The following is a 27,407-nucleotide window of genomic DNA, read 5'->3' as shown; positions in this document are numbered from 1 at the left end:
ATTTAGCAGACGCTCTTATCCAGAGCGACTTACACAACTTTTTACATAGCATTTTATATTGTATCCATTTATACAGCTGGATATATACTGAAGCAATTCCGGTTAAGTACCTTGCTCAAGGGTACAACGGCAGTGTCCTTACCTGGGAATCGAACCTGCGACCTTTCGGTTACAAGCCCAATTCCTTACCCACTGTGCTACACTCCGTCCAGGAAGGTATAATGATTATTGTTTAACTCAAATGAAAATTAATGTTATTTTTTGTTTTATGTTGATATTACATCTATTATATATTGCATCTATACCAACTAGAGAAAGTGTTGCAAAATATTACATTAATCATTAAACACTGCTTATAAATGCTTCTAAATTTTGAAAGTTATCTTTCCATAATTTGTGCCAATGCTGTAGACAATAGAGCATTAGCATACACATTTACAGAATTAAATTTAGAAAACATATACATTTAGTATAATATTACTCATAATAATCTAATAATTATTTTCCCTTAAACTGTAACAGATAACCAAAACAGTCAGCAAGACACGTACTAAAAAAATAAATAAAAATTACTGGCTTCATTGAAAGAAGTAGTCATACTGGTGGGCTAATGTACATTTCTCCTTGGTAAACCAGATTTTGTAGTGGAATTGCAGCAGAACAAAAACCTAAATTTAAAATGAGAAATTATATGAAAGGAAAACAAGTACTTAATTTGTGTGCTGGAGGTTCTGGTCTACTTTATACCATGTAGTGTAGCAGAGCTGGTATCAGAGATGAGTGAAAACCCACCACTTCAGACTGTATCGTGCTGGACCCCACTCCTATCCTTAACCCTCAAACTGCCCAACATAGATCACTTGCTCCCTCCCTGAAAGAAAACTATACTCAAATCTCAAATCATTTAGAATCTTATTAGCACTCTAGTTACTACTAGCAGCAAATTTTCATGAAAGTTTTCACTTGGAATTATAATATGTTGTTGTCCGACCATTTTAGCTGAAGGTGATTAAGTGGCTCTGGATAAGAGTGCATGTTAAGTAACTGAAATGTAAATTGTAATTGCAGATGAGGCAGGCACCAGGGTATCAAATGATTCATATCCAGTTTATTTTTCCAGGGCATTTCAGGCAAAGTCATACTCCCACATGTTAGGACAGAAAAAACACATTTGAATCTGGTTACAGCTCAGAGCTAAAACGTGTCTTCAGATTTCCAGACTGGACAATACAGCCATCCCATAAAGGAAGAAAGGTATCTCTGGACACTTCTCAAGAGGTTTGAGCATACTGTGAAAGCCTTTAGCCACTTATTACTGATTGCAGGGAACATATCAGGATACATTCTCTTCCAGACTCCACAGTAACCCTCTCATACTCAATGTTGTCTTTCCATTACGTTAGTATCACTAAGCAACACCTTTACAATGAAAGTGCAAATAAAATTAATAACCTGGCACAATTATATTACCCAAACTTGTAGAGTGATCCTTGAGGGGAAACAGGAAGTATTGCACTGTGTGTAGGCAGGTTTCTACAGAATGCTAAACTGAAGGCACTTATGGGTCCAGTCCAGCACCAGTTTATTTAAACGCCATAACTTACCATTTTTGGATATTGGGCATTTTCTGTTGACTCTTCACACCATTACATTAAAAATGTTCATGACCAAGTATGTGGGACTTTGCTGTTCAGAATTTCTCATCGCAATTGTGATTTTTAAATAATTGTGCCCATTAATGATATGGTTTTAGGGGTACTGTACGCCATTTAATTTAGTAGATGTGATTTAATTGAACAGTGCAGACTGCATAATAGATGGCGGAGACTGATTGACGATGCTCACTTTGGGGCCACTTCATCTAACTTGGGCTCTGCAAAGAGAAGTCAAAGTGTGCTCCATTACCATCACGTAAATTCACCCTACCCTTGAACCCTTTTAAGTACTTTTGTCATTCACATGTAATAACAGTGTATTTTAATTGTACAGTGAATACTACTCACCTGAGAACTTGAAGTCAGGAAATTTGGTGAGGTCACCACCACCGTAGAGCCTCTGCAGTTTGGTCATCTCCTCAGACAGGTTCTTCTGGTACTCCGGACCTGCGTCTACCAGACCACCTGTGGTTCTGGGAACAAGAGGAGGAGGAGGGTGGGAACAGGAACATGTCCACAAGAGAAAGCTCTACAGGAGGAAGGGGTGGCTCATTGAGGGTGCTATCCAAAAGCCAAAAAGTTTGGGAACCCCTGGTTGGGAAAGGAACCAGCATGTGTGAACAACAGAACAAGGGGAACTAATGACCTTCAGATACTGTAGCGCAACAGCAAATTATAACAGCTCGGGACAATACTCTCAACAAAGGGGCAGTGGTGTATGAGCAGAGGAGAATCAGAGAGAAAGAGGGAGGGAGAGGAGAGAGGGGGATGAGGTAAGCTCACTTGCTCTTGGTGGCGTACTCTCGGATCTTGTCCAGAAAGAGTTTCTGTATCGGGTCCAGATCAGCTGAGAGCCAGAGGAGAAAAAATAATCCTCACTCACCTGCTGGGTTTCAACATCACCCATCCACAAAGTGCATATGACTTTCCCCCACCATGTGGATGAAAGAGTAAACAAAATGAAAATGACTTCAGTCACAACTACATCCTCATGCAGTAAAAGACAGGCACAGCAGGCCATTTCACAGGAAGTACAAATACACACAAGGTGGAAAATATCACACAGTGGTGAGCATCCATATGTTACAAACAAGGTTTAACCATTTGTTTTTAAAATATCAAAAATGTATGTTACCCAGGTCTGAAGGGTACAGTCCTGCTCTCAAAAATAACACCACCAGTTACACATGGCAACTCCATTCACACACTAAACTGTTAGTAACCAACTCCTACAACTATAGAGACAAATACGTACATACATACCTATGTACACACAGACACATAGAGAGAGGGAAAGAAGGAGAGAGAGAAAGCGAGAGAGACCTTTCATACTCCTTTATTTTACACACTGAGGACATCTAGAGAGAGAGAGAGAGAGAGAGAGAGAGAGAGAGAGAGAGAGAGAGAGAGAGAGAGAGAGAGAGAGAGAGAGAGAGAGAGAGAGAGAGAGAGAGAGAGAGAGAGAGAGAGAGAGAGAGAGAGAGAGAGAGAGAGAGAGAGAGAGAGAGAGAGAGAGAGAGAGAGAGAGAGAGAGAGACTTGTTACAAACCAAAAAACCCTCAAAAGATTTCAGCCTCTCCCAGCATCGGCTCCTCAAACTCCAGCTCTGTCATTATCTTCTGGAGCTCCAGTCTTCATGTTAACCTTAGCGTTATCTTCTGAGCAACATTACCATTAGCTTTAACACAGATAAAGAATCATAACCATAAGGAGCATTTACATTTCATTTCATTTTGATCATAAAAGCCAAATAACCTATTACTGTAGGCGGAGATTTGGAATATAGTGCTGAGTTTTGAACGTAAACGTTTTTGAATGCTCTATTTATTGTGGCCTTTGGGGATCATGGATTTCATTTAAATAGGCCCTTATTTTAAAGCATTTAAAAATAAGGTGTGCTGGCCATGTGAGGGTGAAGGAAGTGAGAGAGGGGAAGGAAGAAAAAGCAATGAAAGAAGCCTAAACCCCATACTGATCAGAGTGGAAGAAGTGAGATCTTTGCAGAGTGGAGTCACTGTATGGGCGGCAAGCAGACAGACACATAGGCAAGTGTAGCCTGTAGGATTAGCACAGGAAGGAGAATGACGACGTGACAGAATGCAGCAACAGCATGCCTTACATGCAGGCAAGTGATGCAGCAGCATGAGTCAAACTGCACATGCAACAGCAGGCTCCCAGTGAATTCTGGGATATCTCTGTTTAGCTTGAGTATCCACGTCTGCAGGAGTATTTTCTCTGGAAAATGCGTTAATCCATTAAGCTATGAGTTTGGAAGATTTTAAAACACAGAAGAAGGTAGCTTGTCTCACTTTAGCCTTAACGCTAATCAAGAGATCTGTGATAAATGATATGTATATATCCACATGGGATAAAATGTGTATCTGCATGCTACAGGGTCCATAACAGAGAGAGAATATAAAGGGGTGTGGCATATACCCTCAGGCACCATGGCTTCAGCTGCGGACTCTGTTGCAGGTTCTACAACAGCAGGCTCTGCTGCAGCTTCAGGCACAGGTTCTGCAGGTGCAGCTTCAAGTGCAGGTTCTACAACTGCAGCTTCAGGCACAGGTTCTGCAGCTGCAACTTCAGGTGCAGGTTCTGCAAGTGCAGCTTCAAGTGCAGGTTCTACAGCTGCAGCTTCAGGCACAGGTTCTGTAGCTGCAACTTCAGGCGCAGGTTCTGCAGCTGCAGCTGCAACTTCAGGCGCGGGTTCTGCAGCTGCAGCTGCAACTTCAGGCGCAGGTTCTGCAGCTGCAGCTGCAACTTCAGGTGCAGGTTCTGCAACTGCAGCTACAACTTCAGGTGCAGGTTCTGCTGCTTCAGGCGCAGGTTCTGCAGAAGCAGTTGCAACTTCAGGTGCAGGTTCTGCAGCTGCAGCTTCAGGCACAGGTTTTGCAGCTACAGCTTCAGGTGCAGGTTCTGCAGCAGCAGCAGCAGCTTCAGGTGCAGGTTCTGCAGCAGCAGCTGCAGCTTCAGGTGCAGGTTCTGCAGTAGCTTCAGCTGCAGGCACAGCCTCTGGAGCAGGCGCTAAGGTTTCAGGAGCAACGTCTGTGGCAGGTGCTTCTGGGGCGATAGCTTCTGGAGCAGCTTCTTTAGCTGGTGCCGCATCAGCAGCTGCATCTTTGGCCCCAGTTTCAGGGGCAATTTCAGCTACAGGAGCGGCTGTAGCAACCTCTGGGGCAGCAGCCACAACTTCTGGGATGGCTTCTGCAACTTCTGGAGCCACTGCTGCAACTTCAGGGGCTGCAGCCGAAACTTCTGGAGCACCTTCTGGCACAGCCATGGCTACTTCCGGGGCGGCTGCGGAAACTTCCGGGGCAGCTGTGGCAGAGGTGACCGGCCCAGAGATGGGCGCGACAGTGCCAGCTTCTGCTACGGCAGCCACAGCGGGCTTGGCATCGTTCTTGGGTAAATCTGTGTATGATCGGTACTGCAGGAGCTGTGCCGTGTCAAGGGAGGTTTTGCCCTTGGCCTTTTCTATATTGGAAGGAGGGGGGTGGAAGAAGAAAGACAAGATTTATTAATTTAGTCATGGTGTCACCTTGCACTCAATTTATATATAAATACAGTTTTTCTCCATGGCAAACACCTAAGTCATAGGATAGCAGACTCCTCTGGAAATGGACAAAAATCTATGCTCTTTAAGTGCAACCGGAATACAATAAATATTCAGACAGTCATTTCACAATAAAGTAAAAATCTCCTAGAAACACTAAAATACTGTTTACTGTAGACTTGTTATGTATGATGCCCATAAAACTAAATAAGGCATACCACCCACAAATCACAGTAATTAAGACTGATTGAAATGCAATATGAGCATGTGAATCAGCATCTAGCAAATGCAACATGCTGTTATTACTGTGTTACAGCCATTTTTGGAAAAAACAACTATTTAAAAGTTCCAAACTGCTGCCATTTTTCAAAAAGACCAGTAGTTATCAATCACAATCTATTTTACTATGTACTATAACATACTACGGAAAATATATTTCCACACTAAAGAGTTCAGTTCCGACCTTTGGACAATTGTGACCTAATTTGCCAGTTTTCTGTTCTACCAGAGGAGACTTCACTTCATCTTTGTGGTCCAGTATACTGTACATTCTTACTGTTACCCCTTGCCACCAGGGGTCACCATTGTACACCACTGTTCATTTTTCTCCAGGCTTCTCCTATGCCCGGTCCCTATTCGCCTCCTAATCACTCTGCACTAACACTAACACTAACACTCATTTTGCATGTTCACGAGAGTCATCATCTTGTACAAGGGTTGTCGCAGAACAGAGTGAGCCAAATTTCAGCGAGGGACAGTCGCTGTGTGGCCTAACAATGCTCCCTCAATAATGAGGAAATTGAAGTGCTGGCTTCAAAGAAAGTTTAATTGCTTAATACTTTTGCCGGAGTCATTAAAGCATGGAAAGCTAACCATATTTAAATGCAATTTGACAACCATGCCATGCATTTTCATGGTCATCACAGTATTGTCTTGTTTGCATACAAGTGTCTCGTCAAATGAAGTAAATTTTGTCAAATGAACTAAATTTTGTTGAAGTGTACTGATAACATCAATCTAAATTTGAGCGAATCATTATTTGTATGGCAAATGTGACGGGTTCAAAGTAGCTCACTGTGCCCAACTGTTAAGTGATATTCTTTTAAGTGGTGATGATTCATTACTGATAATAATTCTTTCTTTGTAAATTCCGATCTGTAAATTCTGATTCGTCGGAGCAGATCAAAAGTGCGTCCCACACAAATGCTTTTTATTGCTGCCCATCGCCGTGATACCTGCTCTTGCTTGTGAGTGGCCCTTACGTAAGCGAGATACACTTACAGTTAAGTGCAACTTGAAACAGAGGGGGAGTGATTGGGAGATGAATCGGGACTGGTGATTACGAGGTGAACTGGGACTGGGGGTATCACTACTTGGTTGATTAATTGGTAAAAATTAAAAGAGATGTAATACACAACAAACTTACTGAAATGAAAAACTATACAAGTTGCTTATACTGCAACTTACGGAATCTTGTCTTTTTGTCTGGTTGGTTGAGCTCTCCCAATTTTGTGCTGAGAGAAGCAGCAGATGTCCCTCTCAAAGAACTCCAGCTCTCCTGCTGCAGACACTAAACCACAAAAAAATTCAAGCATTTGAAAATCCCAGTCTTATCAATGATTATATAGTATTGAAAATGGTGTGACTGCAATTGCTTACATCTTTCCTGTTTCCTCCCCTGGTCTTGTACTAACCCAAATCAGGTTAAGAAAAACAACAATGCCCCACATACTGCAGGTTAAGAACCAATGACCTAGCCATAAACATGGCCTCCTGCAGTACCTCAGTTCCATACTGCTGTTACATGGGCAGCACACCTTCTGTTTCCTTACAACATACAGACAGTGTACATGCCCTATAATGCAATTACACCTTCACACTGACAGCTGTCTGGCTAAAATGACCCAATAAATCTACAATAAAGTGTGGACAACCACCCCCCACCCCCATCCATCATTAATTTCAAATATACATGAATGAGTCATGAGTTACCTTGAAATACCTAAATGCATACCTAAAAGCTAAACGTGTTTTTTCTTAAATGTGGTAACATAATATTTATCTACCTTGAAGGTATTATTTGAGATGAGCACGCAATTAGAAGCATGGCTAGCTAGCTAGCCAGCCCACCTCTCATACTTTTGGTACCATGAAAGCCTTAAAACGTCAGGTCGCTAGAATGCGTTCAGGTAAAGTTGCTTGAAGTCGGTTATGGTCAATGCATATACTGGATACTCATGTAAAGCAAACTACTAATTGACTACTGTCTGAATTTGACAGCAGGGTGAATTTGACATTCTCTGTTACCTTGAGAGAGCCAAGTCGTCCAATCCGTAGAAGGGAAGCGGCCATCTTTGCGCTCAAAGAATGTTCACTGCAGAAGGGGTCACAGCATATTCTTAAACTGGTCTATATTCCTCTCTACGAAGGTTCCCCACTGCGCTCATAAATAATTAAATAATACACATGAATGCACGTCCACGCTTGTGAAAAAACACACGATTGAGTGTAACAAATTCTACACATGACACAGAAAGTTCATCTAGCGTGCTCTAAGAACAAACCAATAAAAAATGTCAGCATTTCCTCCCATTATGCTTTTTAAATATGTAACATTTATTCAGTTATAGTAATAGAGGCAGATTAAATAATAATTCCTGAGCTATCAAACATAAGCAATGTAATTCCAATGTAGTTCCATTTAGTTGACCTTCCAAAGTGTTTCCATGATTCACGTAAAATTGTACTTTATGCATCAGGTTCAACAATATCACCATTGGGCAATTATCTTAAATTAGTAAATGCACGCTCATGTCATCGGGTCATCGGGCCATCGGTTCAATATAACTAGACTAAATATCTGAAACAATCCAATGGCAGCTAGACTTATTGTCCATTTTCCAATCTCGCACTCGAAGAGAGTTCGAACTACCATTTGACATTGCCAAAAATACCTCGAAGGGAATGTCTCCCTCGAGATTCAGTGGCTCAGTGTGAAATAAAATATTCACAAAGAGAACGTGCGTTAGTTCTTAACATATCCGCAGAAATGCATGACAATGTTAATAAATACAGCTACTTCGCAATACAGAAAATGTATGTTTAAAATAGTAGAAAGTCACCAAAGTTGGAAGCACACGCTGCCTTGGAGTCGATTCCAAACTGTGTTGGTTGTATAATAATAACGCGCACACGCGGCTGCAGCAAAGACCCGCCCAACCAGCAGTCATTCGTGATTGGAAGCAAATAACGCACAGAGCCATATAGCACATATGTTATGTGCGCATGAGCAGGGCTGCACCGTCCGGTGTACACCTACGAATCCGTGAGATAACCGATGGGGAAAACGCACCAGCCATATTTATTTGTTTATTTATTTATTGCAGTGAATCATTATAGCATTACTACGTTATTCCTAAAACATCCAAAAAAAAAAAAAAAAAAATCATACGTAGCTATAGTAGTAATCCTTAGTAACTGCTGCAAATTGACTTGTCATTGTGCTGGGACTTTAAAGAAAAGCAATGGAGAACATGCACTGAACTAGAGCCCGATGAAAAAGAAAGTTCGTGGTAAAGTGGAACAGGCAAGAAGATTTGCTTTTCTCGGACAATAACTTGTCAGCTATGAGCTTCTGTAATTGTCAGGCTTATGACCTATGGTTATATGAATGAGTAGTCGAGGAAATATTGGGAAAATGTCTCATAAATCATTAAATAAATCATATGAACCTGACACAAATCAAATGCGATTCACAAATATTTTCCATATCTTACAAACAAATGTACAAACATTTCATTTTATTTGTGTAAGGTTCACATTATTCATTTAATGATCTAAAGAGACAATAATAACCCCATAGAGAACTAGGATTGAGGCTTCCTGGTCACCAATGTGCCGTGGTCATGTGGGTGTGTGGGCATGTGAAGGTCTGAAACGTTCCATTGCCTCTGTTGAAATGAGAGAAGCTGCTCAGCCACATGTTAAAGAGAAGAGCATCACTGACAAAAGATGGACCAGCTGGTCACTCTGTCAATTACCTCACCTCAGCAGATTAGCTGTAGCCTCAATAATTTGTGTGTCTCAAAATGAGTACTGATAATTCTTCGTTCATTATTGGATCACACAGTATACACATTGCCAGAGATTACAGAATTTACACTAAATGCCAGGATAACATGCTTCCGGTGGGATATCCTGGGAGCTTTTAGATAGCTCTATACTCCATATACAATGCAGCCTATAAAATGGGGGGCTGTATAAAAAGGGCTGTATTTCCTACACACATCACTCAATATGGATGTAAATATGCTCAAATTAAAGTTGGGAGACTGCACTCCTATCCATTATTTCATTTCAAATCCAATGTACTGGAGTACAGAGCTAAAACAACAAAACTTGTGTCACTATCTGTACTGTGCATTGCTCGGCTCAAAAAAAGAAAAAATAAGAAGATTAAGCCAGTGGTTTGTGTGGTCCTTTACTAAATTAAAAGCAAGAAGTGGCTCTATTTTAAATGGGCAAAGCAAGGAAATATTTGTTTGAAAGTAGTCCAGAGGAATATGAATAGCATGTTCTGAAGCACTGATTCAGACAGCACTCTTAAAGCAACAAATATTAATGGAGAAACTTTATTTGGTGCCTGTGCAGAGAGAATTAGGCAAAGATGTCATACTTGTGTAGATTCAATTTCATTTACATGCTAATCATTCTATTTTTGCAAGTGTATGAACTTAATAACATCCTGCTGTAAGCTTGTGAAATGAGTTCTTCACTGAATTAGTGATTACTAATAATAGTTACGTAAAAGCTAAAAGTGAACAGAACTATTTTGTCTTTCCATGGATGCTTGGATGCAAGTGTCGACGGACATAATTACCCACATACACTGATGAAGCTGAATTCACTTTTGCAAGGCATCAATGCAAGAGTCACTGTCGTGGCACAATATGTATTTCCCTGCAGAAACACAACTCTACCATCACTTGAATAATTGGAAATGCCATACAATCGTGATGCACAGCCACAGATATATGATTTGTTGTATGGGAACAATGCTAAATCGTGTCATTCACTGGGCTGTTAACAAGATGCTTTCAAAGATACACTAATGACATCTGGCTCACTGACATCTAAACGCATCAGTGTATTTTCTATAATAATACTTGAAATCAGTAGTCTTTTTTTAAAGCTGTATACCAGCCTACACCTTTGTAGATATATATTAATGTTTTTTTCTTAGGTTGGAATATAAAATGGTATTTGTAATAAAATTATATTTGTTCTTCCAGCTGATAATTATTTTTTTACACTGCAGTCCACCAGCTGAGATGTGCTGTTGTTGCACCTGAGGTCTACGCTCTGTGTGCAGCTGTTGTAGGAAGACTGTAGACATTTAATCCAGTGGAAGGGCTACCGGTGCCAGATGTAGCTCGGGCAGACAGGGCAAACTGAAACCCTCTTTCTGAAACCCAATTCCATGGTCAAATATGTGCCACACCACACAGCTTCTGGCCACGGTCAGCAACAGGAGCGAACAGGGTACAAATGTCAATTTTTGACCACAATTCAAAAGTACAAAGTACAACTTTTATTGTAGGAAAGAAAAATAACAAGTATACTATAAATCTGTACACATTAAACAATCTCTTAAAAAATACAAAATAAAAGCTGAATGCTGTTTGGTGATGGTTCTGTGCTGTCAGATGAAGGCTCTGGAATGACAGTTTGTCTGTCCATCTGTCTGATGCCTCCACCCCCCTGAGCGGCTTCCTGTCCAATGTATGGTCCTGTTCCACAGAAATACACCATCAGCTCTACTGTACCCAAATAGAGCTCCAATACAGGACACAACATTTGCTACAATGTTACAAGAAGGTAAAAAAAACATTACTGGTTTAACTGCTACTGGCAGTGAGGCAAAGATTTCTGGACCGTGTTTTGTGTTCGTCTCGTTCTAGCTCTTGGACTCTGTAGTTGTGTTGCGTCTGCCAGTTAATTGCACATGATGAGTAATTACGGCTGAGCTGACTGTATGATACATTACATCATAGGAATGATTAATAACTACAGTAACAGAGAGCTAGTACTAAATACCAAAACAGACACAAACCTCTGATCTCTCATTTCTTCTTCCCGCCCATGGTTAAATTTTCACTTTTCTTTTTCTGCACCTGACATATGCAACAGAAAAGTAAGAACATTCAGGCTCACCGCTCACACCCTATAACTTGTCATACAGGTACACAGAGTCCCCTCACCTCATTCATGGCATCATCAATCTGCTTGAGTTCCTCGTACCGATCCCGAGATTCTCTGAGGGGCATGACCATCACCTCCTCAATCTGGGGAAACAGCTGTTGGGGGGGGGGTGCACAGAGAGGTCAGAGCTAAAACGTGTGTCATCATGCACCATCATGTCCTCAACTGAGGGAAGGGAAAGCTGTGTGTGTGGGGGGGGGGGGGAGGGGGGTGATTTTTTAAAGTGCCTGGTTGGCTGAAGGATCCACACACCCTGTCATCAAGGCATTAATTGGCCACTAATTGAAATGAAACCACAAAGGGCCACACAGGTGACACTGTGGTGCACCGAGACCTGAGTTTGACACCCCTGAAGTAAAGGGATTACGGAGGGGAGGGTGGAGGGGGGGCTGCTAATGTTTTAGGGAGTTGCGTGCGTTAGTTACAGGGAGCTCCAAAGTCAGTAATTAGCCAGAAAAACCGTTCCTTTAATCTGCAGGCACAACATGTATCAGAATAAACCAATTTGCAGTCTGTAGCTGTAGTGTATGGTTTTAAGAAGACATTCAGAATGGGTTTATTAACTCATTGAGGGCAGATGTTGGCCTGAAATTGGATTGATCTTTGTTGCGCACCCTCTATCAAATAAGCACTTCATCATTCTCTCTCCCAGTGCAATGGCGCTCTTACCTTCATTACGGTCTCAAACATGGGAATGAGGACGAACTTGATGAAGCCAATCTGGGCCGTGGGTTTGGTCACTTTCTCTCTGTCCATGAAGGGTGCAACGGGGAGCCCCTCTGATTTCTCCCTGTCGCTCTGGACACACAGTTCAGGGGCGGTCAGCACTCAAAACCCACACAAATACTCACAGAGCTATTGCGTACCGCGAGGGGTATCAGGAGATTGAGCTCTACTGCAGTCCCAGAGAGGCACGTGTTAGGGGCCCTCCCTCTGAACTGCTCGCATGTAATACACAACCCAGTCACATGTGCCTCCTGAGCAGCAGGTGCCACAACAAAAAACAGGAATGATAAACTTTGCTCTTTTGTCATAATTTTTTATTTGTATACACGCACATGGACAGTTTTGAAGGACATTCAGGTTGAAGATTGCATGTAACAACCCATTAACATATACCCTCCTTGTAAGGTGGCCTAGTTAAATGCCTTGTAAAATTAACAGCTCCAACCAAGGTTGTGTTTACCTGCATAAAGTACTCCTCCAGCAGGCAGTCCACCCAGGGCTCAGCCACTTCCATGGGCCGCACCTCATTGGAGATGTCACAGCACTTTATCAGCACCATCTTCAGCTGAGAGAACCAAACACACAGTCAGGCCAGCACAGCCACAACCACGTACACAGGCTAACCCTGACAGAGACACATACACAGACGAACACTGACAGAGCCACATACAGAGTCACACTGTGTCACAGTCACCATGATGTGCATGCTAGCACAGTCAGGATAAGATAATGCGGCTAACACAGAAGGGGTAATATACATGTCAACACAGTCATGGTAATTTACATATACTAACACAGTCACTCTTACATACACAAGGCAGAAACGCACAGAAAAACGCAGTCATGCTGTTCAACTGCCACCTGTACTGATAGCACCAATCTACAAAGGTGATCAAGGGAAGTGGGTTCTCACACAGGCAACGTGCTCCTCGTTGGTAAAGTCGAAGCTGTCCACTTTCAGCTTGAAGGAGTCCAGGATTTCCCCGTGTCGGGCCATGTCTGTGGCTAAGATTAGTGTTATTGTTCCCTGCGACCAAAAAAAGGGGGAAATGTGTTCACCAGTGTACCAAGTACTGCATGTAAACACATCTGATTGGAGTCATCCAGCAAATAGATTGGAAATACCTTTACCTACAATGGACACCAGTTCAAACTTGAGTACAGTAATGTACTGTTGCAGCAATCATTGTGACAACACAATAGCTCAGGCCAAAAATGGATACTGGGTACATACAGTATGCCCTGTCTTTCCCTGTCTCTCTTCCATACAGATACATGCTCAGAGCACTGCTGAAAGCTACCTGGCGTATCTGTTTGAAGGTCTCTGTGTCAGTGTTGGAGAAGATGTTGCAGTCAGGCTGAGAGAAGATCTGGAAGGCCACAGCACAGTGGTGATTCTCCAGTGGAGAGATGTCATTATAGCGCACCGCCAACTCCGTCCGCGCGTTTATCTGGTACCTGAGGATGACGAGAGAGAGAGCAGAAAGGGTGAGTGAGGAGAAGGGATGAGAGAAAGAAGAGAGCAGGAGAAAGTTGATGAGATGGGAAGAAGAGAAAAAGAGGCTGAAGGAGGGTAAGAGAGAAAGGGAGGAAATGGGAGTGAGGGGGAGTGAGGAGAAGAAAAAGAATGGACAGAGAGATGAAGGAAAACAGCAGGAATGGGGGGAGAAGTTACATGGAAGAATGGAAGGGAGTGAGAACAGGAAAGGAAAGAGGAGAGAAGGCGGTAGGAGGCTGTCTCTTCTCAGTTCAGTGTGTCAGTCTGCATGTTCAGTAAGCATGCACTTCCCATGGACTGCAGTGACGTCTCTTACGTGTTGTTGTAACCGGGGTGGTCAAGGTCATGGCACACAGCAGCTGTCATCAGGATCAGGATGTCCACCTGGGTGAACTTCTCCTGTAGGGGGAACAGGTGAGCACAGGGAGGATCACTCTCTCTCATACAACATGATTTAACTCCGGTTTTCACTGTTATTTACCACTTAATTTGTAGAAGTCGATTACGCAGTTAGCTAATCTCAGCAGGTTTCTTGGCTCTAAATTGGTTAATAGACCTTGTGGCTCACCAGAACCAGGAATGAGACGTCTAAAACATGATATGAATTCAACCTCTGACCATTAATCAACTGTCACAGCTCTGATAATTTCACTGCAACTTATGCAGTAGGAGAGCAATGGTCCTTTTGTAGGATATGTCTGGAAGGAAGCCGTTCGGCCAGTTAGGGAGTGGTATACTGTTTTGGGTGGTGGTTACCCTCAGACACATTCCATCGATGGTCTATAAATACAGTGCCTTGTCATAGCAGGAAGCGGGATTGCTAAACCTTTTGTCAGAAAAGACCAAGGTAGCTATTTTGCCCACTCAACGCCGAAAGGTTTAAGGCATAGGTCCATTGGGCCCTGTAAGTATTCTCAGGGAGGTAATTAAAGGGTGACAAAGTTTCCCTCATGTTGATTTCTTATTTTTAATTTCTTTATTTAACTTATGATAATTCATTAATTTTTTTTTTTTTACACCTATATGTGTGTAGGTAGTAAATTTAGGCATGGTGGGATTGTAGTGTGTGGACATGCAGGTGTTGTTTTCCTGGTATGTGCTGTAAAGGAGAATTCTTCTTAAAAAATCTTTTCAGCAGATGAAACTCTGATCTGGTGATCACTGTGAACGGCTCATTTTCAGCCTTCTGCCATAAGAGTGTGGGGTTAATGACTGAGAATAGACAGCAAACACCTGATTGCCCCAGTCCACGGTTTATGAGGTTTACTTGTCCTTGTAAACCTTGTAAAAAACACTTAGGAGAAACGAGAGCTGCCTTAAATATGGTCCAAGGGCAGGTGAGGAAATCTGGCCTTGTAGAGAATGAGAATTTCAGACCGGCAGCTCTCCTGGGACACGGAAAGCAGCTTGGGCACAATGCCTGCACATGCTGTTTCTCTTATCATCTGGAGGCGGAGAATAGAAAGCCACTTGTTCCAGCTGCAGCTCCTAATCTGTTTCATTCAGCCCTGTAATTTGGTGACCCCTCAGCATGAGCAGATGGGACATTTCCCGTGCAGTGTGATACGTTCTTTTCCCATCTTTGGCAGATGAAGTGTGTTCGATTTCCGGCGATGGTGACAGAGTGCAATTATGGAGAGTTTCATGCTGTCAGCATTCCTCTGATTGCTGATGTATCAAGTGGCCAGCGTATGCCTGGTTGCCAGTTTGTGTCTGGTTGCCAAGTGTGTTTGGTTGGCAGCTTGTGTCTGGTCTGGTTGCTGCTATGAATCTGACGTTCTGTGTGCAGTTGACCATATATGTCCATTTCCTTCTGTGTGTGTATGTGTGTGTGCGCTCATGCATGTGTGTGTGTGTGTGTGTGTGTATGTGTATGTGCGCTCATGTATGTGTGTGTGTGTGTGTGTGTGTGCACGCGTATGCATATGTCTGTGTGAGATAGAAAATCTCCAGCTGGCAAGTGCTCAGGCAGGAGTAATAGCACACACACCTGGGTTCAGTGACTCACTGATGACTCTTAAAAAATCTGATTTGCATGCGTGTCCAAGACAACAGAATGTTCTCCTATCGTAGCTTTCATCCCTCCTGCTATCTCACTTCACATCTCTCTCCTATGCAGTGCAGTAGGGTATCCACGTGTAAAATGAAATATTTGTAGCCCAAAATCCCAGCAGTGAAATTCAGTTATTTTTGAATTTTTATATCTTCACCTTTGTTTTATGTAGAAAGATGAGACACTGCCTTAAGATACTGTATCTTCCCAATAGCTAAATTTGTCCTGGATGTCTCTAAGTTGGATGAGATGGGAGATGGGGTTAAATGTTACCAGCATATACTGTAGACAGAGATGGAGAGAGATTTGTGTTTAAGGTTACCTGCAGGCTGCAGAGGTAAATCATGCTGTACATCATCTGTGTAACGCAGAAACAATGACGGAAGTTGTGGAAGGGGTTGTTCCTGTAGTTGTCATGGATACAGAGCTGCAGTGAAAGAGAGAGAGACAGAGAGAGAGACAGGATGGTCATCTGACGTTGTCTGGCAGAGGAGTCAAATGACTCTGGAGGAATCTTTCAAACATCTGGGTAGCCCTCACCAGCCACCTCTTCAGGGTGATGGGGTTGATGTTGAAGTCTTTAACCAGTCCCAGGTCATGGTACATGTGCTCCAGGCAGCTCAGCATCTGAGACAACGTGGCATTGTGAGGTCACTTCCTGTAATGGCACCCATTGGCTGGGTCTCTATCACCTTCCTCAGTGCTAACACAGTCTCATGTCTTAGGTCTCAAAGCTGTGATGTAATAAGTAACAATGATCACAATATCACCAAGGAGGACCTGTAAACCAGACCTCTTTGTTTCAAAACTCATTTCATATTCTATTTTTTCTTAAAGTTTAATATAGTCCTATGTCATTTTTGAAATATGTAAATATTTCTGCAAAATGGCTAACGATCAAGTGAAGCTGCATTGCAGACCCCTGGGGGTCCCTGCACTACACCGGTTCCTGTTCTCACCTCATTGTGCTCCCACTGCCAAACGTCAAAGACAGGCTTTCTCAGGGCCTCCACTGTTTCCTGGGACAGGTGGTACTACATACACATACAAATACGCACACACAGGAGAGCATGCACAAAGTGCAGGCAGAGACCAGAGAGAGACAGAGAAAGAGGGGAAAAACAGTGAGTGAAAATCAGTGACATTGTATTCAGAACTCGAAATAGAAAAATAATGGCTGGTTTTCAGAGTGAATCTGTAGCCAACTGGGAGAGGATGCAATGCAGGGGGCAGAGCTCCTGGTCTACCTCCCCTCTGCCAGATAGCACATCATGCATTATAGGAGAGAGGGTCTGCAGACTCACCTTGGGATAGGAAGGCACATCTCTGCGTGGGATTAATTTCCTGCCCTCGTCCATGAAACTGCTGCAGAGATCAAGAAGTCACAAGTTTCTTCCAATGTTCACACAAACTTTTCATGACAGTAAGACACCCATTTTACATCATTAAAGAATTCAATTGTCTATAATTTTCTTCTCTTAAAGGGAAACTAATTACGAACTGTACATTATTCCCTGTTCAGTAAAGTTTAGCCAGTGGTGGGAATATCTGAGCATATCACATAGAACGGGACCAGTTTCTGTCTGCTCTCAAAGTCTCAAAGATTTTACAATTCCAAAGACACTTAAAAACAGAAGTTAGTTCAACAATAAGGTATAAAGCAGTGTGACGTATCAGCAGGTCCAGCAGCCCTTGAGTCACAGAGGGCAAAAAGATCAGAAACAGGTCAAAGCTCAGGCATCAAAGCTCACTGACCTGTTGTTCCTGGAGGCCATTTCTTTGTGGAGATTTTTAATATCACTACGACATTTCTCAATCTCTACAACCTTTAGGCCCTCCACTGGAGACAGAAAGAGAGAGAGAGAGAGAAAGAGAGAGAGACTTGACTTTAATGCCCCTTTATTAGAACAACATAGTCAATTCATTACACATGGTATCAAATCAAAAACAACATCATGAAGGAAAATTTAAATGAACCTAGTCACATATCATCAACAGACAGAGAAATCTCACTGCAAAAGAACATCTGCTAAATGGCTACGGTTAAACATAAATGTGAGCACGAATTCACAAGCAGAGACAAAGACAGGGTGGTTGACTTACGCTCCACTCGCTTCTCCAGCATGGCCAGGCGGTTTGTCACCTCAGTTTTCAGCTCGTTTATTTTGAAGGCCCTTCAAAATTCATAAGGGGAAGAGGCAATTGATTAATCACACACAAATCCCAGCACAGGCAACAAGGGGTCCTAGTGTGCGGTGTGGACAGACACAGAGGCCAGAGTCACTGCATACCTGGAGAACTGCTCTGCCACCTGAGACAGTACGTTCTGAAATAGCTCCTCTTTATCTGCAATGAAAGACCACACAGTTAAAAGTGGTACATGAGTGCAGAAGTGCACTATTCCTGTGAGGCACTGATCAGCAACAGTACTAATGAAACCAAGCCCTGCTTAGTTTCAGCAGTAACCAAACCCAGCTCAGTTTAGCTTCAGCAGTAACCAAACCCAGCCCTGCTTAGTTTCAGCAGTAACCAAACCCAGCTCAGTTTAGCTTCAGCAGTAGCCAAACCCAGCCCCGCTTAGTTTCAGCAGTAACCAAACCCAGCCCTGCTTAGTTTCAGCAGTAACCAAACCCAGCTGTGCTTAGTTTCAGCAGTAACCAAACCCAGCCCAGCTTAGCTTCAGCAGTAACCAAACCCAGCCCTGCTTAGTTTCAGCAGTAACTAAACCCAGTTCAGTTTAGTTTTAGCAGTAACCAAACCCAGCCCAGCTTAGCTTCAGCAGTAACCAAACCCAGCTCAGTTTAGTTTTAGCAGTAACCAAACCCAGCCCAGCTTAGTTTCAGCAGTAACTAAACCCAGCCCAGCTTAGCTTCAGCAGTAACCAAACCCAGCCCTGCTTAGTTTCAGCAGTAACTAAACCCAGTTCAGTTTAGTTTCAGCAGTAACCAAATCCAGCCCTGCTTAGCTTCAATGATAACCAAGACCGGTCTTCTTAGCTTCAGCACAAACCAAGCTCAACCCTGTTTGGCTTCAGCCATAAAGAACTACAGTTTTGGCTCATAAAAAAACATATAAAAATACAAAGCAATAAAAATGAAAAATCCAACAAATGGCTCTTGTCTTGAATTATATTCAGGCTAACTGAATATACATCAAGACATGATACACCAAGACTTTTTGGCTTTACAGCAAGGATAGGTAACCCCATTTCTGGAAGGCTGCATTCTGTTTCCCGATTTCATTTCAAGTTCTACTTTTAATTATTAAATTAGCCCAATCATTTGTGTGATCTGATTTATCAGCTACATTTATCCATCCACTCACTAATGAGAACTTAAAAACTGTTCTTTTGTCCCAAATGAATACATTTTATTGTGTGAGTCTAATCTACGGGTAAGCTGCTGTTGCATTTGGCGATAATTAGCTAGCGGAGCCCTGGGTTATTGGTGGAAAACCAGAAGCAGACAGGGCCCTCCAGGAACAGGGTATGATTGGAGGGGATCAGTGAATGAGACCCTAACCCCTCCTACATGGCTGGTGGGAATGTAGCAGAGCTGTCGGCACGTTTCACGGAGACTCACCGGCCAGCTGTCCCCCTGTCAGTGGCATGACTCGGTACGGTGCCCTTCAAAGCGAGAAAGAGAGCACATGCACGCAAGCTTACTGAAGACAGGTTACCGCTGACAGACTCACACAAGCAAGCTATTTCCAGTGAGTGTGTGTGTGTGTATGCCTGCATGTGTGTGCGTATATGCATGCATATGTACGTGTCTGTACGTGCATGTGGGTATTTTTTTGTTAAATTTAAATTTAAATCTTGGAACTGTGTTTAGATGGAAATGCCAAGCGCAGGAGGCCACCAACTCGGCACGAGAACAATGAAAACATTCAGCCCACTCCAACTGGCTTCATAACACTGTCTAAGCATATGCTGCCATAATAATCAATAACAGACAAGGAAGAACAAACTGAAAAATCAATAAAATATAAAACAAATCATAACAAAGATATATTTGTTTTTACCTGAAATGCACATACATTAAATGAGCCACAGACTATAAATGGCATTTATTGATTCTTTTTTTTGTGGTTATGGGTGTTACCTCTCCGAGTTGTGTGGCATGGTGGGGTCAATGGATACCATGGCTCCTGTAACATCCAGTACGGAGATGGCGGTGTTCCTGTCACACACAGACATCAGAGCCCCGTTCCAATCTCATCTACATTTCGCCATTTCAGAGAGACGTCCACAGCATATATTTACTGACACAAATCAGGTTAGGTACCTCGTTCAAGGGTACAACAGCAGTGCCCCACATGGGAATCAAACCTGTAACCTCTGAGTTCTCTCCCTAACCATTATACTGCACTGTCTTCACACAGGACCAAATCAATCTGCTGAACCAGGGATTCACAAACTTTCTGAGCCCATCATCTACTTTCTGCCCAGTTACATATACTCTGTGACCCAGCCTTTGTTAAAATGTAGCCAGACACGTGCTAAGATGCTGAATCATTTCTGTTTAATATTATTTTATATAAAAAATTGTATAAGAATAAAATTGTATATGTATACTAAAACAACAGCAATATGGAACAGCTGCAGCATTTCATTTGACTGGTGTAAATATCACTGCAGGATAAAATATACCAAATCCAAATGTCTTGTTTTTTTCCATGTGTCGTCGATTATCCACCTCAAACTCTCTGATGAGCCACCAGTGGGTCCTGCCACACAGTTTTGGAACCACTAATTGAGATTGCTCTGATATTATAACGCATATAATCAGCACCACTAGAGACTTGACAGATTAGCATTATTGCCGGTCACAGATTTACGCCAGAACATTGTAAGCTTTCATAATAACGCAAAGCTTTAAATAATTTCAACACAGAACAAAATGTCCAGCAATTTCAGCATTGCCACATGTGAGAATTGAAGCTTGTCTCTCCTACCTGGGAAGTCCCAGAGCCAAACAGAACAATTCCTTTATGTCACACGGGCTGCAGAAGCGACTGAACACAACCTGGACAGAGCCAAGAGAAGGACGAGAATAAGACGAGAAAGGTATGAGACGTTGTTTAGCCTAGCAGAGATCTGTGCCCTTGTCTGTAGATTCAGGTCTGAATGCGTGACAAACACCCTGCAGCTGTGGCTTTTTCAGCAGTCCAAAAAACATATAAAGTATGACTACGCTATGCACAAAAATAACTTTTGAGGGAATAACAGGATGTCAGAAGTCCGAAGTGCATGTGTAAGTTAAATTGTATCCTTTTTTGATTGTAAACTTTTACAAACTATCATCATGCAGACCGCAGGTACAAAGTTCAGCACGTGCCCACAGACAGAGACTGAAAAGAGAGCAAATGCACTCTTCTAATAAACTCTTCAAACAAACCAAAAAGAGGCCAAGTATTTTTTTCTCAGGTTTTACATCTTTTCTCAGGATTCACATGGTAAAATAAAATACCAAGCAGAAGAAAACCATGAAAAGATGTGAAAACAAAGAGAGAGTGATGGAGATGCATGAGAAGAGAGAGGACGAGAGGGAGGGAGGGAGGGAGGGAGGGAGATAAGGACTGAGAGCTCTCGAATGCCTGGAAGTGACGGCTCCACACATATGTGTGGGACAGGTATTTATTTAGCTCCACTCCAGACTGTAGAGAAACTGCAAATCGGATGAAGACAGTTGAAAATAGAATCAATCAAGATGAGGGTTCAACACTACGAGAGAGAGAGAGAGAGAGAGAGAGAGACAAAAGGAAGAAAAAATGAAGATGAAGGAATAGTTAAATATGCAGAGGGGGAAGAAAGAAGAATTGAGAACAAAAGGAACAACTCATCTGTGAAAAAGAAAAACAAACTTTCAAACGTGATACACAGAAACGACAGTCCTGACTATGAGGATATATATCAGTGATCCTCAGTCCTGCTCCTGGAGAGCCACAGCCTGCTGGTTTTTGTTTTCACCATAAGATCAGCAACCAATTCAGACCCGAGAAACCAGGAGGCCCGAGTTAACCTTATAATCAACTGCTTTAAAAGATCAATTACACTACTGAAGTGCTGAGTAACAACAAAAGCCAGCAGTCCCTGTGGCTCTCCGGTGCCAGGATTGAGGGCCACTGATATATATGAGCGCACACACATAAAATACATATACATTATTTAAGCTTCATATTTACAATTATGTATTTCAGTAGCTGTGACACCTACTTAAGTAAAGAATAAACACGTTTACACCGTTGCGTTATTATTACTATGTATGTATTTATTATTATGTATCACAGGTTTTATAGTCCAACTAAATATCCTGGGTAATGGCATCTGTCAACCTCACCAGTTGAAGCTTTGCGAGGGCTTTTTATAATACAGCACACCCTGTGTATTACAAAAAAGCACTTATATTACACAACATACCTCATATTAACATATTCAATCATATTTAAGCAATAGGACATGAGAGGCAGTGCTGAATTGTGAATACAGTCATCGTTACAGGGGAGTTGTTAGGCACAACATGTAATGGCGTGCTGACAATCACCTGTAGCCGTGACTATATTCACAATACAGCACAGCTTTGAGTGCTGTATTGCTTTTATAAAATGCTTACAACATACGGAAACACAATTACACAATATTATTTGTTTTGTCATTTGTCATGTGCATAGAGTGATACTGCTTACAAACAGGCTGTTTGAATGACTGTTAATCGGATTTACAATCACTGTAGAATGCAGTCTCAGCCAATCAGCATCCAGGACATATACAACAACTAGTTTTATAACTCAAAATGCAGCACACAACTCAGGTACAACACATATCTGATGAGTCAGCATCTTTTCTGAGATGTACAACCAATCATGTTGGAGCTTGTGACCAAACCAGGATTCAGTATACCCTCAGAGCGCCCCAGAGCCTGCAAACAGCTTGTCCATGGATTAATATTTGTTCAAAATCTGTTTAGTCTTTTGAGTGAGTGCTTGCGCATATACGCGTACACATGCAAGTCAATGCACACATGCATGTGGCTTATTTGTGCGCTTCTGTCTACTGGTCTTGTTGGTGTACTTGTGACTGACTAAATCAACATGGTTGGAACAGCATCATCCCACAATAGATTCATGCTATGGTGCATATTATGCAAATCATCAGCAATTATGACAACAAAGAAAATGAACAAACAGATGGCCCAAATAGGCCCCAGACTGTTGCTGTTCAATGTTGTGCCGACAGTATTCTGTGCTGTACATTGGCAAGTTTGGGAGAAGGTAATCAATGACCACCATTTGTCCTCCAGAAACCAAATGCTTTCAATAACCATTGCCAATTACCATTGCCACCACCTCTCCAGTTATTTAATTATGGTTCAACACTGGGTTTCTATCTATCCTGATCTTGGAAAATCGTGCAGTCTTTTGTATTCATCTTATAATCAGAAAGCAGTTCAGACCCAAGAAATTAGGTCGGGTAAGTCAACTGTGTAATAAACTGCTTTATTTAATAAATTAAGCTCAGAGTAACATCGAAAACAAGCAGACCAGGGATGAGAAGCTCTGGCTGAGCATATACATCACTCCTTCCCACTAGCTTTCATTGTGCAAACTACAGGCAGGAATAACTGCCATTCTACAGTTTAAAGGATTGTGTACTTTATGAGAATTTATGATTTACCAAAAATCTACTTTAATGGACACCAATTTACGCATTTTACGACGGACACAATATTTTTACAAAACAAACCTGTGCAGTGATTCCAGACACGCGCATGTTGTAATTAGCGGTGTGCCTCACAGGGCACAGGCAGGTATTTACTAAATTAAACTGCGATCAGTAATTGCAATTTTAGTACGGCACTTTTTGGTATGTGACTTTAAGATTTCATGAATTATGTATAATGCACACATACGTACACGCAGGAGAGCGCGCACTCGACATCACATTCAAAAGCACTGACTCAGTGGCGATTAATATGGATGAATAAATTCTAAGTCAACATCTGAATTTAGTGTTACATAAGCGTTTAGATTTTGTTCAGCCTGGCATGTTTTTCCCTTTTTTATCTTATATTTTTGCCTGAATTTCCCAACTCATTTATGCCGAGCAATTTGAAATATTAACAATTTATTAACATTTTATTTATATGTGTTTTATAGCCTATCCGAATATTTTTGATCAACACATATAATTTACATGCAGCCAAAAAAAAAAAAAAAACTCGACAGAAACACACTGATTTTTGTGATTTACCTTCTGAATTCTGTCATCAACGTCTAGATAAATCACTCTGTACGCCGACGAAGCCGATCCCATCTCTCCTGTGGCGTTCTGTCCTCCGGTGTCGGTTTGAGCGTTGACTCGGCACCGGGTTTAAGTTAGCGTTTAGCCAGCATCTTTTTTTACACTATCACTCTTCTCTCAATTCAAGAATCTCTCTCTCACTCTCTCTCTCTCGCTCTCTCTCTCTCTCCCTCCCTCTCTCCATCTGTATCGGACAGAGCTAGATTAGCCTGCTCTACTGTCACAAGTCTGAGAAAAGAAAGCCGAAATCCTAAGTGCACTCATTGCCATAGTTACCTGGCTCTCCAAGGACAGGACAGCGGACGTAGCCATGGTTGCATACACGGTCTCACCCCTCTTATGAGTGGCTGTAGCAAGGTCTCATACCTTTCTATACACATTTAGATTGTACTGATCCTCTTGAAACTAAACGCGTGTTTATTTTCGCTGGTAGGCAGGAGCTGTCCATGGTTCTCCTGTCAACTGCACCTGACCGTAAGACTCCAGCGTAGTCGGAACTAAAGCTCTATTGGAGACACGCAGGGGCTCCTCAAATGTTTAAAGGCCCAGCAAACTGGATTCAAATTGTGGTTATATTCCCCAGAAGTAACAATTGACAAGCTTTTAACCCAATTATAAGCATTACACTGTAATAAACATTGTTGGATTATCGTGGGCTGTTCTGCAGATAAGGACATGGTGGGCGTGTCCTCCGCTTATTAATATTCTTTTCCGTAAGACACCTCATATGTAAACCATTTCTAGTCCCTAGGTTAGGGCAATTTGTCCAGTGTAGTAATATTAGACCTAAAAAAAAAACTTAAAAAAAAACGCAAAAGAAAGCAGCATAAGCTAGGCTTTACCATCGTATAGTTGAGGGCATACTATGCAGTATTTTTACCTTGAAAATATTGTAAAATAACCATGTTCAGTCATATCTATTATGCAGTGGTATTGTAGATATGCATATTTTCCGAATCCTTACCCCTAGCCTGTATTTCTTCTTCTAAAATGTATTCGGGACTGTATTCCACTCCTGATTCCGTGTTTACATTCCAATTCTAATTAAATGTACAGGGGGGTATTTCCTGAAGCAGGATTTCTGAGTTAGCTAGATAACTACGCAGAACTGCTCGTTTTACTTCAGTCCATGTTTCAGATTGGGAGGGTTCTATGTTTTACTCAGTGTACTTACCCTGCTAACTCAGTAATGTTGCTTCGCAAAATAGGGCGTAGAATAGCTAAATACCAAACGAGGAAAAACAATATGTATGTACACATATTTTAGGTTGTGATTATGAATGCTGTGTCTCTGAATACACACTCTCAATGTTTTTTTTTAAAACTGAGCAAGCTGAAGTGATTAGCAGATGAAAGAAAAGAAGAGAAGTAGAAGAGAAATTGTTCTTTACTGAGGCTGCATTAAGGTTGTTAAAAACAGGATTTGATCGTCACCGTGTCACCGTCACCCAGGCAAGAACTAGAACATATTCTGTTTACATATTAACGCTTTCTTTGTGCTTTATTTTGTGCCATTACATTTTTTGTTTGATAGAAATTATTGCATAGGGCAGAAGGTAAATGTTACATTTTTTGGAGGAAGCAAATATACTATGTGCAGACACACACGTGCCAGATGCACACACACTCCTCTCAATTCTACACAAGGATGGTGGCTGTCCATACAAGTCCACAAGGGGGAAATTAGTGCTAGTTGACTTAAAGTCCTGCTGCTGAATTTTCTGTCATCTCAATTCCCTTCATTTCTACCTAAGCGAAATCAAGCCTGAAAAAGAACAACAGTAAAAAAAACATCTGCCACATCTGCTGACCTGCTGAACTAAAGCAATAAGGATGACAGCGGTGTTGTGCTGTGTCTCACCATGTAATTAAGTTCAGAAGCTCCTCATTGTACTGCATCTGTCCAGTTCCCCGAGAGCTCAAAGGGAAATACATAATTAATACACAAGTCTTCCATTTATTATGAAATGTGCTGTTAACACCATAGCCATAATAGTCCAATTTACAAAAAAGAAAGAATTAAAATAAACAAGATAAATGCAGGGGAACATGATTTGTAATCCTCATTTCCGCAAACGGAAAAAGAAAAGTGAATTGTTTTTTTTTTGGTTAGCTATGTTTGTGTCCATAATTCTCTCTCTGGCCTACCCTGCCATCACTGCCTTGGCTCTAGAAAATGTATCCCTGGTGCCTGTTAAGAAGAACAAGCCAAATGCTTTTTCTTCTTCTCTCATTAAGAAGTCTGAAGTGATTAGACATGTAACCACATGACCACAAACCCCTGCGGAGAGTAGCCACAATCCAAAAATGTGTTCAATGTACCTCAAACAGTGAACAGAACAACACATTACCATTCAAGACTTGTTCAACTGTAACTGTAACTGTCAGTGTGTAAAATTACCTGATGGCTGGTGAGTTTTTTCAAGAAGGAACCCTTGATCCCAGCCCCAGAGGTCAAGACCTAAAAATGATGGAATTCTCTAATAGCTCCAGGGTCTTTATGTCTATATTTCATTACATTACATTACATTCATTTGGCAGACGCTTTTATCCAAAGCGATGTACAAAAAGTGCATTTTCATGATCATAGACAACTGCTGAACACGGGTTCAGTAAGGTACAATTACTTATTTTGTACAGCTATTTCTAGCCGAGAACAATGAACACTATCCTGGTCTAACATCTGCAAAGCCAAACTAGGCAGAAGAATAAGCTACAGTATTAGGACAAATACAATTTACCAAGAAGTGCAGGGATGGGGCAACATGTAACAAGTGACAGGGAAAAAGGTTTTTTTTTTTTTTTTTTTAATACAGCGTGGTGGTGGTTATTCTAGGTATAGTCTGAAGAGATGAGTCTTCAGGCCACGGCGGAAGATGGATAGTGAGGGGGAGGTTCGGAGAGGGACGGGGAGTTCGTTCCACCACTGGGGAGCTAGGGTGGAGAAGCTCTGTGATCCCTTTGGGCGGGTGGGAGGGGTTACAAGACGCCCTGCTGCCGCAGAGCGGAGTGGTCGAGCAGGCACATAGAATTGAGTCATGTCCTGCAAGTAGATGGGGGCTGTCCTGTTGGCAGCAGTGTAGGCAAGGGTCAGGGCTTTGAATCGGATCCTGGCAGCGACTGGTAGCCAGTGAAGTGATCGCAGCAGAGGAGTGACGTGGGAGAATTTGGGGAGGTTGTAGATGAGTCGGGCAGCGGCATTCTGAATCATCTGTAGTGGCTGTATGGCACAAGCTGGCAGGTTTGCAAGGAGGGAGTTGCAGTAATCAAGGCGAGAGGTCACCGTAGTCTGGACGAGCAGCTGGGTGGAGTGCGTCGTCAGGTATGGTCGAATCCTCCTGATGTTGTATAGGAGG

General features: G+C 42.1%; 2 protein-coding genes across 4 annotated transcripts; both read right to left on the bottom strand.

Annotated features, from left to right (window-relative positions):
• Positions 1–1,088: 1,088 nt before the first annotated feature.
• Positions 1,089–8,441, bottom strand: LOC118213817 (transcriptional regulatory protein AlgP-like). Of its 2 annotated transcripts, none has more exons than XM_035392993.1 (7): positions 8,334–8,441; positions 7,519–7,585; positions 6,679–6,781; positions 4,092–5,132; positions 2,439–2,502; positions 2,004–2,128; positions 1,089–1,873 (listed from the first exon to the last, which is right to left on the bottom strand). In XM_035392993.1, exons 2-7 carry the CDS (start codon positions 7,561–7,563, stop codon positions 1,842–1,844), a joined length of 1,410 nt encoding a protein of 469 aa, XP_035248884.1. In that variant the 5' UTR covers positions 7,564–7,585; positions 8,334–8,441; the 3' UTR covers positions 1,089–1,841. The 2 variants fall into 2 exon arrangements, 1 of the variants encoding a protein (XP_035248884.1); XR_004762519.1 differs by lacking the exon at positions 1,089–1,873 and adding an exon at positions 3,205–3,333 and having other exon boundaries at positions 2,102–2,128.
• A 2,337-nt stretch (positions 8,442–10,778) lies between these two features.
• LOC118213843 (high affinity cGMP-specific 3',5'-cyclic phosphodiesterase 9A-like) lies at positions 10,779–24,583 on the bottom strand. Of its 2 annotated transcripts, none has more exons than XM_035393045.1 (19): positions 24,328–24,583; positions 20,706–20,776; positions 19,853–19,930; positions 19,331–19,374; positions 18,041–18,095; positions 17,853–17,923; positions 17,505–17,589; positions 17,054–17,114; positions 16,709–16,783; positions 16,290–16,376; positions 16,072–16,176; positions 14,013–14,095; positions 13,500–13,656; positions 13,112–13,225; positions 12,659–12,763; positions 12,142–12,270; positions 11,472–11,567; positions 11,324–11,384; positions 10,779–11,000 (listed from the first exon to the last, which is right to left on the bottom strand). In XM_035393045.1, the coding sequence occupies exons 1-18, from the start codon at positions 24,361–24,363 to the stop codon at positions 11,334–11,336; spliced, it is 1,503 nt and encodes a 500-aa protein (XP_035248936.1). In that variant the 5' UTR covers positions 24,364–24,583; the 3' UTR covers positions 10,779–11,000; positions 11,324–11,333. The 2 variants fall into 2 exon arrangements, with proteins under 2 accessions (XP_035248936.1, XP_035248935.1); XM_035393044.1 differs by lacking the exon at positions 24,328–24,583 and adding an exon at positions 24,001–24,314.
• Between the last annotated feature and the right edge of the window lie 2,824 nt (positions 24,584–27,407).

The sequence above is a fragment of the Anguilla anguilla genome, chromosome 15 (genome assembly GCF_013347855.1).
Source record: "Anguilla anguilla isolate fAngAng1 chromosome 15, fAngAng1.pri, whole genome shotgun sequence".
Classification (NCBI taxonomy): domain Eukaryota; kingdom Metazoa; phylum Chordata; class Actinopteri; order Anguilliformes; family Anguillidae; genus Anguilla; species Anguilla anguilla.
Note: the sequence above shows the minus strand (reverse complement) of the source record. Positions and strands in the feature narration are given on the sequence as shown.

What these genes read in the sequence shown, in the direction of transcription:
- LOC118213817 (XM_035392993.1), bottom strand. Translation starts at nt 7,563, where the DNA reads ATGGCCGCTTCCCTTCTACGGATTGGACGACTTGGCTCTCTCAAG. An exon ending in GACGACTTGGCTCTCTCAAG is followed by an intron (nt 6,782 to 7,518) that starts GTAACAGAGAAT and finishes TTTGTGGTTTAG; the next exon opens with TGTCTGCAGCAGGAGAGCTG. An exon ending in TCCTGACTTCAAGTTCTCAG is followed by an intron (nt 1,874 to 2,003) that starts GTGAGTAGTATT and finishes TTCTCTTTGCAG; the next exon opens with AGCCCAAGTTAGATGAAGTG.
- LOC118213843 (XM_035393044.1), bottom strand. Translation starts at nt 24,063, where the DNA reads ATGGGATCGGCTTCGTCGGCGTACAGAGTGATTTATCTAGACGTTGAT. An exon ending in TTTACCTCTGCAGCCTGCAG is followed by an intron (nt 14,096 to 16,071) that starts GTAACCTTAAAC and finishes TTCCCCCTACAG; the next exon opens with GAGAAGTTCACCCAGGTGGA. An exon ending in TGTTTGAGACCGTAATGAAG is followed by an intron (nt 11,568 to 12,141) that starts GTAAGAGCGCCA and finishes CCCCCCCAACAG; the next exon opens with CTGTTTCCCCAGATTGAGGA.